Source organism: Canis lupus, chromosome 10 (assembly GCF_011100685.1).
Source record: "Canis lupus familiaris isolate Mischka breed German Shepherd chromosome 10, alternate assembly UU_Cfam_GSD_1.0, whole genome shotgun sequence".
Lineage (NCBI taxonomy): Eukaryota > Metazoa > Chordata > Mammalia > Carnivora > Canidae > Canis > Canis lupus.
Genome location: NC_049231.1, coordinates 68,961,519 through 68,976,764, shown reverse-complemented (window position 1 = coordinate 68,976,764; position 15,246 = coordinate 68,961,519). Strand labels below are relative to the sequence as shown.

The 15,246-nt window shown below is 47.4% G+C and overlaps 1 protein-coding gene across 4 annotated transcripts in view; it reads right to left on the bottom strand.

The window, feature by feature from the left end:
* The window catches only part of ARHGAP25 (Rho GTPase activating protein 25), a 92,236-nt gene that overhangs the window by 11,447 nt on the left and 65,543 nt on the right, over positions 1–15,246 (bottom strand). For all 4 annotated transcript variants that reach the window (XM_038551483.1, XM_038551487.1, XM_038551485.1 and 1 more), the window contains 3 exons: positions 11,123–11,330; positions 6,014–6,146; positions 2,996–3,069 (listed from right to left, as the gene is read on the bottom strand). In XM_038551483.1, coding sequence (XP_038407411.1) covers positions 2,996–3,069; positions 6,014–6,146; positions 11,123–11,330 — 415 coding nt within the window. The remainder of the gene's footprint in view (positions 1–2,995; positions 3,070–6,013; positions 6,147–11,122; positions 11,331–15,246) is intronic.

Sequence of the window (15,246 nt, the reverse complement as noted above, 5' to 3'; positions counted from 1 at the left end):
AAGAACAGCAATTAAAACCTAAACCAAGCAGGAGAAGAGAAATAATAAATATTAGAGCAGAACTCAATGAAATAGAGACCGGAAGAACTGTAGAACAGATCAACAAAACCAGGAGCTGGTTCTTTGAAAGAATTAATTAGATAGATAAACCCCTAGCCAGCTTTACTAAAAAGGAAAGAGAAAAGACTCAAATTAATAAATCATGAATGAAAGAGGAGAGATCACAACCAATACCAAGGAAATACAAACGATTTTAAAAATGTATTATGAGCAACTATATGCCAACAAATTAGGCAATCTGGAAGAAATGGAGGCATTCCTGGAAAACCTACAAATTACCAAAACTGAAACAGGAGAAATAGAAAACCTGAACAGGCCAATAACCAGGGAGGAAATTGAAGCAGTCATCTAAAACCTCCCAAGACACAAAAGTCCAGGGCTTCCCAGGGGAATTCTATCAAACACTTAAAGAAGAGATAATACCTATTCTACTAAAGCTGCTTCAAAGGATAGAAATGGAAGGAAAACTTCCAAACTTGTTTTAAGAGGCCAGCATCACTTTGATCTCAAAACCAAAGATCCCACCAAAAAGGAGAATAATAGGCCAATATCCCTGATGAACACAGATGCAAACATTTCTCACCAACATACTAGCTAGTAGGATCCAACAGTATATTAAGAGGATTATTCACCATGACCAAGTGGGCTTTATCCCTGGGATGCAAGGGTGGTTCAATACTTGTAAAACAATCAACATGATAGATCATATTAATAAAAGACATCTCAATAGATGCAGAGAAAGCATTTGACAAAATACAGCATCCTTCAAAGTGTAGAGGGAACATATCTCAATATCATAGAAGCCATCTACGAAAAGCCCACAGCAAATATCATTCTCAATGGGGAAAAACTGAATGCCTTTCCCCTTAGATCAGGAACACGATAGGGATGTCCACTCTCATCACTGCTATCCAACATAGTACCGGAAGCCCTAGCCTCAGCAATCAGGCAACAAAAAGAAATAAAAGGCATTCAAATTGGTAAAGAAGAAGTCAAACTCTCCCTCTTCGCAGATGACATGATACTGTACCTAGAAAACCCAAAAGACTCCACCCCAAGATCGCTAGAACTCATACAGCAATTCGGCAGTGTGGCAGGATACAAAATCAATGCCCAGAAATCAGTGGCATTTCTATACACTGGGACTTAAGAAAGAGAAATTAAGGAGTCAATCCATTTACAATTGCACCCAAAAGCATAAGATACCTAGGAATAACCTAACCAAAGGGGTAAAGGATCTGTACTCTAAAAACTACAGAACACTTCTGAAAGAAATTAAGGAAGACTCAAAGAGATGGAAAAATAGTCCATGCTCATGGATTGGAAGAATTAATATGGTTAAAATGTCAATGCTACCCTGGGCAATGTATATATTCAATGCAATTGCTATCAAAATACCATGGACTTTCTTCACAGAGTTGGAACAAATAATCCCAAGATTTGTATGGAACCAGAAAAGTTTCCGAATGGCCAAACGAATGTTGAAAAAGAAAACCAAAGCTGGTGGCATCACAATTATGGACTTTAAGCTGTTACAAAGCTGTGATCATCAAGACAGTGTGGTCCTGGCACAACAACAGATACACAGATCAATGGAACAGAAGAGAGAACTTGAAATGGGCCCCCAACTCTATGGTCAACTAATCTTCAACAAAGCAGGAACGAATATCCACTGGAAAAAAGACACATCTCAACAAATGGTGCTGGGAAAATTGGACAGTCACACCCAGAAGAATGGAACCGGACCATTCTCTTACACCAGACACAAAGCTACACTCAAAATGGATGAAAGATCTAAATGTGAGACAAGAGTCCATCAAAATCCTAGAGGACAACACAGGCCACAACTTCTTTGACCTTGGTCACAGCGACTTCTCGCTAGACATTTCTACGAAAGCAAAGGAAACAAAAGCAAAAATGAACTATTGGGACTTCATCAAGATAAAAAGCTCCTGCACAGCAAAGGAAATAGTCAATAAAACTAAAAGACAACCTACAGGATGGGAGAAGGTATTTGCAAACGACACATCAGATAAAAGGGCTGGTATCCAAGATGTATAAAGAACTTGTCAAGCTCTACACCCAAAGAACAAGTAATCCAGTCAAGACATGGGCAGAAGACATGAACAGGCATTTCCCCAAAGACGACATAGACGTGGCCAATAAGCACATGAGAAAATGCTCCGCATCACTTATCATCAGGGAAATACAGATCAAAACCACAACGAGATCCCACCTCACACCAGCGAGAATGGCTAAAATTAACACAGGAAACAACAAAGGTTGGTGAGGATGTGGAGAAAGGGGAACCTCTTATACTGTGGGTGGGAACGCAAGCTGGCGCAGCCACTCTGAAAAATAGGGTCGAAGTTCGTTAAGTTAAAAATAGACCTGCCCTACGACCCAGCAATTGCACTGCTGGGGATTTATCCCAAGATACAGATGCAGTGAAACGCCGGGACACCTGCACCCCAGTGTTCACAGCAGCAGTGTCCACGATAGCCAACTGTGGGTCAATCTACATGCTCCATGTCACTACAGAGATTGCACACAGCAGGTCCCCAGAAAGGGAAATGAGTGGCCTGAAATGAATGTCTCTAAGGCACTAAGTTATGGCCCAGAGCCAGGAAGATGGGAGATCATTCTAGAAACATTTTAAGGATTCTGGGTGTTACTGCATGTCCCGGGACTCCAGGCAGCACTGCGACAGCACTGAAGGAAGACGCATGTTCACTTTGTGAGCCGATCAGACTTTCAGTGGGTCTTTTTCATTATGTTGTGGATAAAGGGAACTGCTTTGGCGCCGCGGGAATACAGTTGATCTTCCCAAGGTCTGCAGCAGAAGCTCTGAGTTCACAGAGACGTTCTTTCCTCCTCTAACCGGGGGCTTCTTTCTGATACAGTTGACTGGAAACTGATGCCAGGGGATTCTTACCTGCACAGGTAGCTCAGGAGGCTGTAGTTGTCTCGAGGAAGGAGGGACAGCTGCTTCACCAACTCCTGCTGCGCCTGGGAAGAGATTTTAACACCGTAAACAAGCCTGCTCCCTCGCCAGCCAGGAGCCTCTGGAACACAGGGAACAAAACTGGCGGTTCTGTGCAGAGGGAACACCGGCAGTCATTCCTGTTCCCGTAGCTTGTGGTATGTGTGTGTACATGTGTGTTTTAAGATTTTATTTTTTTTACTTAACAGAGAGAGAGCACAAGCAGGGGGAGCTGCAGAGGGAGAGCGAGAAGCAGAGTCCCCGCTGGGCAGGGAGCCCAAAGGGGTGCTCAATCCCAGGACCCCGAGATCATGACTCAAGCCTAAGGTGGACATTGAACCAGCTGAGCCCCAGTTTTTGTGTTTTTTAAAAAGCTTTTTACTTTGAAATAATTATAAAATCCGAGGAAACTGAAAAAAAAAAAAAAAAAACCCAGCATGTAGAGGCACACAGGTTGCTTTGCTTTGTTTTTTAGCATATTTTTTTCATTGTCTCGAATCACACCCTCTTCCCCAGCTCAGAGCTACTCTAAAGCCAGGACAATTCGATGACTCATACAATATTTGTTTGCTCAGTGAATGCTTGCGATGTAACACTGCAGTAAAGAACCGGATCATCACCAAACACCCCAAGTCATTTTAAAAGTATTGAGAAAAGAAAAAAAAAAAAATCAGTATTGAGAGAAGGAAGTTTCTGAGAAGGGTTTTGTTTTTTTTTTGTTTTTGTTTTTTTTGTTTTTTTCTGAGAAGGGTTTTAAGCAATGTGGCCTTGCTGAGACCTGCTGGCACACAGGACAGGCTGACTAATCTGGGGGAGGGGAGCAGGTAAAGGTCAGAATGTTCTAGATCCATGAGACTATCATACAAAGAATGCATGTGCCGGCGGGGGTTGGCGGGGGAGGTATGAGAAGTTGTCTGGAACGTGGATTTTTTTAGTCAACTTTTAAACCTTATTCCATAAAATGTTATTATTTTCACAAAGGTACGCTGATATGCCCGAATTAAGACTTTTCATGTCCTCTTCTCACCCCTGACCAAAAACAAATAAATAAATAAATCATAAATCATGCACAAAATCATGCACACAGCTACTAATTCTCAAGTGGCTTGGGGTATTTGGTTCTAGTCCGTTCTTTAACGGATCGTTACATCCCAGGAAGGCTGTTACCATGTTGCCGAGGAAGGTCTATACAAGATCATGCAACCTACCTTTTCTTTTAAAAAAAGATTTCATTTATTTATTCATGAGAGACACACAGAGAGAGAGAGAGAGAGAGAGAGAGAGAGGCAGAGACACAGGCAGAGGGAGAAGCAGGCTCCATGCAGGGAGACCGATGTGGGACTCGATCCCGGGACCCCGGGGTCTCACCCTGGGCCGGAGGCAGGCGCTAAACCACTGAGCCACCCGGGGATCCCAGCAACCTAACTCTTGTGCCAGAAAAGAGCTACACTGGCTCCAGCCTGTTAGCAGCAGCACTATCACCCCGTTCATTTCCTAATGTTGAAATACAAAATCAGGATCCCCTTAAATCATGAAGTTTTTCATCCTGAGTCAGGAAAGAAGTTCTCATAGCTGTGCTTTCTACCAGGTTGAGGGGACTATTGCTGTATTGTTTAAAAATGATAATAACTAACATATATATATATATATATATATATTTGTTATGTTGTATAATCCCAGAAAATAATATATATTATTGTCATTATTTATTATTTTCTAAGGGTATACTACATAAGAAATTATAAATAGAGAATAAATCTCTCCCTAAACCAATAATTAAAGATAAAAATATTGTTAATTTTTAAATTAAAAATAATTTAAAGACGTCACTCACCTACCTCATATCCTTTGTCCTCAAAACTATCCTAAGTATAGCAGATGTTATGCTAAAGCTTGTTTCAGTTTGTGCTGTCTGGTACAACAGCTACTTGACACAAGTGACTATTTTAAGTATTTGAAAAAATAAAATGAAATCAGGAATTTGGTTCTTTAGTTGAACCAGCCACGTTTCAAGCGCCCAATGACCATGTGTGGGTTAGTTGTCACCATATTGACCAATGACACCACCTACCCGTGCACCACGATAGAATGCTGTGTTGCTCTGAATAAATAAACTCTCATAGAAAATGCTTAATTTGCCTAATGGCAAAATCAAAGTTAAATCCAGGTCTTCACTGGAGGCTTTTCCAAGTACCACTTCACCAAAAAGAGCGTTAACCCAGTATTGCTAAGAACTAACATCCCAGAACTGGGGAGTGAGACCCCAATTATTAGCAACATAATAAAAATGTATCCTTCGGGCATTTGGTTTTGCGAATCCAGGTTAAAATTCATGAACATCTTATTGTTGTTAGATGGGTTTTCCTGGTTTCTTTCGTTGGTTGGTTTGTTTAATTAACATGACTCCAGTGCAGTGAGTGTGGACTGTAAGACCTTCCAGGAGACGATTTACACAAGGTCACAAATCCCGCAGGCGAACTCGTGCGCTCTGCCGAGCAAGCTGCCGCGGATGCCGGCCACGGCCCTGTAAGCAAAGGGAAAGCTCCTTGTCCTTCCCTTCTCCAGCACATGCCTTCCTTGTATGGCCGTGCTGACTCTCACCGTCACTGTGGAACTAGAACGTCCTCACCTCTCACCCGACTTCCAGGCTGGTCGGCGCGTCCTTGTGTCCCACTGGGCCTCGGCAAGGCCATACTGCTTGGAACCTTGCTCAGCAGCTTCCTCTTTTTCTTGTTAAACTGGCTTGAGTGTGTTCACTATAGTCCATCTGCACTGGATTGTCATATCCCAGCAAGACTGTCCCTATGCTTGGCCTCAATTGCCTTTTGTTCCTGACAAAGTTCCAATGTGACAAAGTATCCCACTAAAAGGTGTAGGTCCCTGACCTACTGTTGCTCGCCCACCAGAATCGTGTTCAATAACTATCACCTTCTTACAAAGCAGGACAGCTAACTCTAATGAGATACAAACCTTTGCCTCATCCGCATTCATGAGCTGCCCACATAGCAGGAACCCCTCGTACTGGCTCCAGGGAACCACTGGCTCTGGGAGGTCTCGGAGGTAGAGCTTTAACAGGGAGGCCACTGTGTGCACATCCGTATCTCTGCAAAAAAATAAGCAAATGTCCTTTGAAAGTGAAACTCCAGAACATTCCTCACCTCTCCCTTGGTGATGCACTGAACAGAATCCTAGGTTCCGAAAGGGAGTTTTGCAAAGGAGAAGAGTCTGATAAAGATGTATTCAAACAGAACATCTTTGCTAATCTTCTTGGGAATAATGATTCCCAACACCGTTTCCTTTATCTCTTCCACCCACCTCAAAGGTAAGTTCAAGGTCTACCTTTCCATTAATCTTATTAAGTTATTTTTATCTTTACCTCTTTCTTTTTCCTCCAAGTCACCTAGTACCTCACAATTTTGCATTCTCTACTTAGTCTCTAATTTTTCCTGTGATAACTCATTTATATCCATGGCCCACGATCTCTTTAAACTCTCCGAGAGCTTAAAACATTTCTGGGATTCATTCATCTATTTGCACGATCATGCACTCGGTCAGTAAGTATTGAGAGAACCTACTAGGTTCAAGATTCTAGGTCAACCACTGGGATTTCAGCAGTGAACCTGAGGGATACACACGACACTTGGCCTGATGGGCCACAGAGCCATGCAGACTCAAACATTACCAAGTCATTACAATATTGTGACGTTAGTAGCACAAAAAAGAGGTCCAGGTCCTGAGGATGTATGGAAGTATGAAAAAGGGACACCCAGTGCAGAGTTGGGGAGTGAGATGGGGACAAGATTGGAAGAGTGGCAAGGAGTTACAGCACGGGGAAGGGAGCACATGTACCAGCCCGGAGGGTGGGGAGCAGAGACCCTGCTGCAGAAAGAGAGGCAGCATTCAGATGACTGCCTGTTCAGTGAAGGAGTCTTGGGTTTTTCAGCTCAGCTTCTCCAGTTTACCACAGGAATGGGCAAACCATGGCCCAGGAGTCGAATCTGGCCCACTGCCTGTATCCGCACAGCCCCTGAGCTAAGAATGAGTTTCATGTTTTCAAATGGTTGGGAACAAAAGTCAAAAGAAGCCTATTTAAAAAAAAAAAAAAAAAAAAAAAAAAAAAGAAGCCTATTTCACGGCCTGGGGAAATGATGTGAAATTTGAATTTCAGCACCCATACGGTGTCCCCGGAATACCATCATGCTCATGCATTTTTGCATCGTCTCTGGCTGATTTTGCGCTGTAACTCTGCTAAGAGCAGAGCCGAGTAGCTGCAGCAGAAACCATCTGGCCTGCAGAGCCTCGATATTTCACACGCAGCCCTGTATCAAAGTCTGCTGACTGCTCGTTCATAGAGCTAATGCGTTTGTTCTGCAGCTCTAGAAGAGAAAATAAGTCTGGATCTACCGTATGTTTGAGGTTCATTAGTGAAGCGATTATTTACTTCATATTTATTTACCTCATTAAAAAAAAATGGTGTTCTTAAGCAACTGTCCTGGTTGTATTTTGAAAAGCTCTGATGCGGTAGGAGGTTTGGACAGCTACGGTGTGTCCTGGGTTTCAGTGATGGGGAATGTAGAATCGGCCGCGTGGAAGTGGCTCCCGAAGAAGGGACAGGAGGGGTCGGTTTGGCCAGAAGGAGGAGAAGAGAAGAATGGAGGGAGCAGAAGCAAGAGCATCAGGACTTGACTGTGAACTTCTGTCTTGACATCGTGGGTAAGCTTTGTCGTTGGCTTTTGCCAGCCCGCGTTTGGAGCTGTCTTCTGAAACGGGGCCCCCTTCGCAGCCTGTGGGCTTCTCTTCCTCAGAAGGAGAACTCGAGCTGGCATGAGCCCTGACCGTGCTCCACTGCTGCCACAGGAAATTGGGGCTGGGAACCATTCACTTAAGGTGGGGATTCTGGAAAAGCCTTCTCTGCTGAGTCACTGCCTAAAAATACTCCTGGGCGAAGCCTTCTTGTTAAAATGCACGAGACGTTCCCAAGAAGATGGCGGAAGGACAACCAGCTGACAACTTTGCGGGGGGTGGGCATTCCCCTAAAGTCCCAGAGCAGCTTCTCCTCAAGCCCCAGCATTGCAATCCTCTCTATGGTTTTAGTCAGAATCCAGGGCCTCTCCCTCACCCCGCCTCCAATTATGCTCCCCAAGCCCCTCAATTCTATCCGAATGTCATGTGAATCGCTCTAAGTCCCACCCCCACCCCCCAAACACTGCCCTGTTTCGGAAGGCAAGGCCTTTTGCCAAGATCCCGCCCCAGCTTCCTATGTGGCCTCCTGCCTCCACGCGGTTGGTTCCGTTCTCTGACCTTCCATCCACTGCCTGGCACAGCGCCCAACACAAAAAATAGACCCAAGCAACGAATGTCGCAAACAACAATTTGAAGTAAGAAAATATAGATAACACGTTTAAAAAAAAAAAAAAGAATCTTTTAAAGATAAATGGCAATAACAAAACCCACAAACTACTAGATAGTTCAATCAGAAGAAACTACAATAGCAAAAATATCCAACATTAGAAATAAAGAAAGGGCTGTAACCACTGATGTAGGGTAGCTGCTTCAAAGCTATAACCAAAGAATGCAATTATCTGTGTAAAGCATCTTGGAACATTTAATACCAGAGGAAGCTTCCCGATTCATTTTATCGGGGGAAGACAATGCTGCTTGTCCTGGCTAACTCCTCGTGCCTGCTTAATGTGTCTGGGCGAAGTGTCATTTCTTCTTGGAGCTCTCCCTAAATCCACTAGAATATGTCAAAAGGTTCCTATTCTGCAACACCAGTGTGTATTGGGGGGGGGGGGCGGTGGCGTGCACGAGGATGGTGCAATCCATCAAGCGTCCCACTCTTGGTTTTGGCTCAGGTCATGATCTCAGGGTTCTGAGATCGAGCCCTGCGTTGGGCTCAATGTGGGGTCTGCTTAAGATTGTCTCTCCCTCTGCCCCTTCCCCCACTCTCTTTCTCTCTAATAAATAAATGCATATATTTTTTGAAAAGGCTCCAGTTCCAAGTTCTCGTGGTACCATCTAGTTTTCAACTTGAGCACCTAACACAATAGAAATTATACAATTATTTCTATAAATCTCTGGTTTAATGTCTGTGCCCCCGTTGTAGCAGGGCCAGAGCAGTTGCCACTGTTAGAGTCTAAATTTCCAGCATGATTTTTCCTGAGTTTGGCTATTCCTTCACCCCAATGAAATATCTTTAAATGGCTTTTCTTAAGTCAAGGACTAAGGGCAACACCCTTAGTGTTTCGAGTTCAACACCCGAGATTAGCCCAGGCGCCACGAGTGGCTCTCCCTGGTAGCCCTGGGCTTCAGATGTGGCACATCTGCATGTTTCTCACAGAAATATAGGCATCAGAGGTGTATTCGTTCTGTGGCCAGATAGTGTCCAGCTCAGCAGAAACTTAACAAAGAGATTTTAAAATTCATATGCAAATGTTTAATGAGAATCAGATACAGCTGCACTAGAATCTGCCAAACAATAGCTCCTTTGCCTCTCTTCATTCCGTGAGACGATCTGGGGCATCTCAAACCACACATATGACAAGTGTAGGGGATCTAGATGAGCATCCACAAGGATTACATAGACCCCAAAATCGGCCCTGGGAGGACTCTCAAGAGCCCGGGGTGACCCTTCCTATTTCTAGGCATGCAAACTCTACTTCTTGGTTCTGGGGGTGGAGAGGTCATGACGAGCTAAGCTTCCTTCTTTCAGCCCCAAATATTTCACAGGAATCAAAGACTATGACTCCGCCACCCAGGCTGACATTATAGGTACATAAAATCAAGCCCAGGGCAAGTGTGTGACGAACGCCTGCAATCACCTCTATTCCTCCTGGCTCACTGTTCACATTGCTTTAGCAATAACCCACCTGTATCTTTTTGATCAACTCAAAGCTAACGAAGAACGGAAGAAGAAAACTGGATATAAAGGAGGCGAGCTTCGGTGAACAGGTGCCTGATGATGAATCGCAATTTATAGTGCTGCTGAGGGCTCCGTACACTGGTGCCCACAACCCGCCGTAGTTCCAGTAGCAACCGCACCCGTTGCTTCCCTGTACAAGTACGGCACCCTTGGTAGGTCAACCTGCTGCACGCCGACGGCGGCAAAGCCAGTCAGTGGTGGTCCAAGCTCAGGCCGTGGCTGTGAGACCCGAGAGAGCAGGTGGCATCAGAGATGCTGCAGAGGGAGAACAGCCATCGCCGGTGGCTGGGGTGGACGGTGGGAAGGGGGAGCTCATGGCACTTCATGATTTTCCCAGGATCAGCCCCGTTCCTAGGTCCTTCTAAATAACCTCGTGGGGAATTGCAACCTTTGGGAAGCAGATAGGGTTTAGGCCTGTCTCACCAAATCTTGATTTATGGGCTGCTGATTTGGAAAGAACAATGGCTCTTTCTTGCCAGCGGGACAAGCACACACAGGCAACCAGGGCAAATATTGCACAAGAGGCGGAGACTGTCCAATGTCGGGGTGGAGGCGGTACTAGCTGACGGTGGCAGAGCTGACAACCTCGGTGGGGCAGCCGGGAGGTGGGGGGCAGGTAGGCCATGATGAGAAGAATTGTCACTACAGCTGCCGTGCCCCCGCCCCAGACCTGGGCAACCTCCACGGGGGACACAGGGGAGGATGCCAGCTGCCACGGCATCACGTACTCTCTCCGAAGAGGCTCCAAACTGAGTTCCCAGGTGGACACCACTGTGTCTCCCAAACCAAGCAGAAGCCCTGGCTCTGGCCTCTTTTTGGAAAGCCGAGCCCTCGGGCACAGACACGGCACGCGGTCCACCCAGCGAGTGTGCGCAGCCCGCTCAGCCCTCCCGTGGTTTGCACCTGCCCCGAGTGGGGCTTTGAGCGAGCTCCCACCTTCCCCCCTCCCGCCTCGGCACCTCCCCAACATCCCCCGACTGCCCGGCAAGGCCCGGCTTCGGGTTCACAGCATCGCTCACTTAAGTGGTCGGTACAACAGAAGGCTCTCTCGGTTGCCAGTGGGGCTCTGGGGGCATCTGTGGGTCCCCCAGCTCGGCTGGTAGAGGGAGGGCTCCGAGCCCACTGGGGCTGGGGACGGCGGGCCCAGGGCCGTGTACCTGTCGAAGGAGGGCCGCTCCCCGGCATCGAAAGCATCTCTGAGTTGCTTCACCAGGTTGTCCTGCCCAGGGAGCCGGAAGATGCCCTCTTCATGTAGGCCGTGCTGGAGGATGAACTCTGCACACTTCTCCACGAGGATGGGCACCAGGTGGGGGCCGAATTTCTGCTCATAGGCCACCGTCTCATCCAAACGCTGGCCAAACACAGCTGGGAAGAGAAAAACAGGACCCGCTCATCGCTCTGCCCTCCGTTGGATGAACTGAAAGGTCAAAGTGCTGCGCCTCTAGCTAGACTCATCCGTGTTACCTGTAACCCCAAAAGTTTTAGTGCGATGGTGCTAAACAAAATATAGGGGATGAGTTGTCCGTGACGTTTCCTAAAACGTCTAAATGTGGAGCGTTCTCTGTCACTCTTTTTCTCTTGACCCACATTTTTACTCGGCTAAGATAACAACTTGCTTTCACTGAGTACCTGTTGTGTGCTAGGAGTCGTGCTGAGCGTTTCACACGCTGTTCTCATTTCACCCTAACGGCAACCCCACAAGGTAGTAGAACTGTCATACTCATCACTCGCTGAGCCTCAGAGGCGCTACCGGACTTGCCAAGGTCAGGCGCCGGGGCATGGTGGTCAGAATTCAAGCCCGGGCAGTGAGCTCACCAGAATGTGCTCTTGACCGCGGCAGCAAGCAGGCAGTTTTGAATTTTGCTTGTGTCATAGAGCATCGGAAAATAACAGACCATCCCAGGGACGTCTCATACTGTATTAAATCGCGGCACTTTGCAGAATTTAGATTTTCTTCTATGTTTTACTATTTTTATTTTTCCTTAAGATTCATTTATTTATTTGGGAGAGAGATGGAGAGAGAGAGGAGTGGGAGGTGGGGGGAGGAGCAGAGGGAGAGGGAGAGTCCTCAAGCAGACTCCCTGCTGAGCACAGGGCCTGACCCGGGGCTCGATTCCAGGACCCCGGATCATGACCTGAGCCTAAATCCAGGGTCGGTCACCATCCAGGTGTCCCAAATGTTCTACTATTTTTAAAATTGCCACAGTGAACGTGCTTATCCACCTAGGAGGGTTCCTGGAACGTATTCAGTGCAATGTATAATTTCTAATTAATTGCTTAATTAATTAATTAACTTTTGGATGGGTGAACGTAGGCTTTTCACCCTTTTGAACTATTTCCTTAGGGCAAATTCCCACAGGTAGAATTACTGGGTCAAGTGGTTTGAACATTTTTATGACTCAGTGGTATGCAAACTGTTGTCCAGAAACATTTTTCCAAATGACACCGCCTCCAGCAAAGCATGTGTGGACCAGCTCTAACTCAGCCCTGCTGGGCCTGGCCCCATGATCCACACCCCCGCCCTGCCCCGGGGTAACAAGGTTAGTGGTTGAAGCAGGACAGTTGTTGGCTCCCCGCCCTCCCCCCAGAGCCCCATGCCCTTGGACTCCTGCAGGCTCAGAAGACAGGCCTCGGCTTCAGCTCTGTCCTGCGCCTCCGTCACACTTCGGAGCCCGATACCCCGACCCACTCAATTCCCAGGGCAGTGCTCCCCGAAGCCCTTTGGTTTTCCTGCACAGTTCTCCCTCTGGCTGGTCCCGGGCCCAGCCTCTCTAGTGTGAACCCGCGCGCTCTCTCTCACTGCCCCCAGCCAGGCAGCGGGGTCCCTTCTCTGCTGTGCCCAGGCGCTGCTGCGGCTCCCCTTTCTAAATTGGCTCCAATTTACCCGAGCACACTGCCCCCCACGACCCCCCCGTTTGTAACAATCATTCACTTCTTCCCCAGGTGTCACAGTAGCATTTTCCAAATTACCCCTCAAAGTCCATCATCCCAGCAGGTGAGCCAAGGAAGGAGACGGGGTGGTCCCTGTGCTCCCCACTCCCCATCAGGCCTGCTGGGCTGCTATCTGCTTGATGCACTGCGTCTCAGTGAGACTGTTTGGTTAAATACTTCTGACAACGTTTGAAAGTTGGGGCTGGCTTGGTGGGTTGGCAGTTGGTCTGGCCCCCGCCCCCTCTCCCGTCTGACTTCAGGTCACGCCCCCAAAGGCACCTTACCCCGCTGTTTCCCAAACCCACAGAGCTCTCCAGTCATCGTTATGCCCTTGCATGGTCTTCTCGTCGCCTGGTCTGCTCACCTCTCTTTCCGTGTCTGCTGGACTTTGTCTTCCTTGGCTTGGCTCTAATGTCATCATAGACATTATCCACGTCATTATCCACGTCATGATGACATTATCCATGTCATCACCTCTGACAAGCTTTCCTTGACCCCCACTTGGGAGATCCTGTCCCTTCCTTCTCAAATATCCCCATCCCTTTTGACACTGTACAGGAATTATTCGTAGGTACCCACACCCTCTGCATGACTAGGCTCCCCGGTGCCGGAAATACGGGGATGCCCCCTTTTCATCCCCAGGATGCAGCACCGGGCCTGGCACAAGGTCGATAGTATGTTTTGCCGAATGACTTGAGAGTTATTTCATCTTTAAGCAGGTGCTTTCCATGATTGATGACAACTGTGGCATCTCTAGCTTAAATACTAGTGAGATCTCCTCGGTGAAGGATTCAGCTTCACACGAACATTTCCTGAGTGCCAGCGGCAGGCCACGTGGAATGGGTAATGCAGACAAGAGAACGTAAGACACAAGTCTTGCTGTCAATAAATTTACTCTAGTTATACAAAAAATGAAATGAGGGCAGCCCGGGTGGCTCAGCGGTTTAGTGCCTCCCTTCGGCCCAGGGCCTGATCCTGGAGACCAGGGATCGAGTTCCCACATCAGGCTCCCTGTAGGGAGCTCGCTTCTCCCTCTGCCTGGGTCTCTGCCTCTCTCTCTCTCTGTCTCTCATGAATGAATAAATAAAATATTAAAAAAAAAAAGAAAGAAAATGAGATGAGCGCCTGCAATATGGTGGGAAACGGGAAGAAAATGATTGAAATGATCTGACTTCAAACATAGACCACATGTGTGGTGTGTGAGGAACACCTCAAAGGGAGAGGCAGACGCGTTTCAGAGCAGCTGAAACTCAGGCTCAAGGGGCTCCCTGGACTCTGATAGGGAACTGCCTCCCAGACACAACCTGGGGTGTTCATGGCGACGTCCCGTCCCAAACGGGAGCTCCATTCCTGGGGTCCCAAGGCAGATGCTCCGTTTTGCAGGTGGCCTGGAATCCAGCTCCTCCGTACAACCCACTGGGTAACAAGTCCCGTAGTTTTTCTCCCCATCCCAGCCTCTCAGCCTCATCCTGTGCTCATCCTCTATCCCTCACAGACCCCACAGCTAGTCCTTGCGATGCCACTGTCCCCGGTAAACCCACTTCCCAAGCCTCCTGTCTCCTCCATCACCTCTGCTCTGCTGACTCCTGGTACCCTCCCCAGGCCTTCGTCTGGTCACGCAGAGCTCCCAGGAGCACAGTATTCCATATCATGGAAGGTTATATTCCCAAACTCGGTAAAACCTTCATTCCAAACCCTCCCCCTCTGCCTTGCACTCCCCACCCTTCCTCCCTTCTGTCTCAGTGGATGACCGTGTCTCCTCTTTCCCTTCTCTCCCTAAGAGAGAATGAATTAACTCCCTCATTCCCCGTCCCTGCATTTCTGGCTCCTCTGTCCATCTTCTCGCAGAGGAAGGACCCTGTGCTTTCCTCTAAGATGTTGCTTTTCCGGCCTGTGCGTCCCATCCGTTTGCACCTCTTACAGGACATCACTGGATCTCTTTTCTATCTTAAATTTTTCTTTTTCCAGTCGGAAGAGCCCAAGTGAGTCTAAGTCTGCCGATTTACTGAACAATAACTTCCTACCCCAGCCCTCAGACAACCACTAGTTGCCTTCCTTCTCCTCATCAGTAGACCCATAAAGGAACATGTCTGCTTCCATCCTCACAGGCTCTACTTCTTCCCTTATCGACCTCTCAACCCATCTCAGGCCCAGTCTGCTTTCATGAGCCTGCATCTTTCCACTCAATCCACTCAATAAAGTTTCCAGTGCCCTCCTAATGGCCAGACACGGCCTATGTTCATTCCACACCTTGCTGGTCTTCCCTGAAGACTCCTGATGCTGCTGATTCTCCTTCCTCCTCAAGACTTTCTCCCTACGTCATGACAAAACCATCTGCTCTCATTCAGGT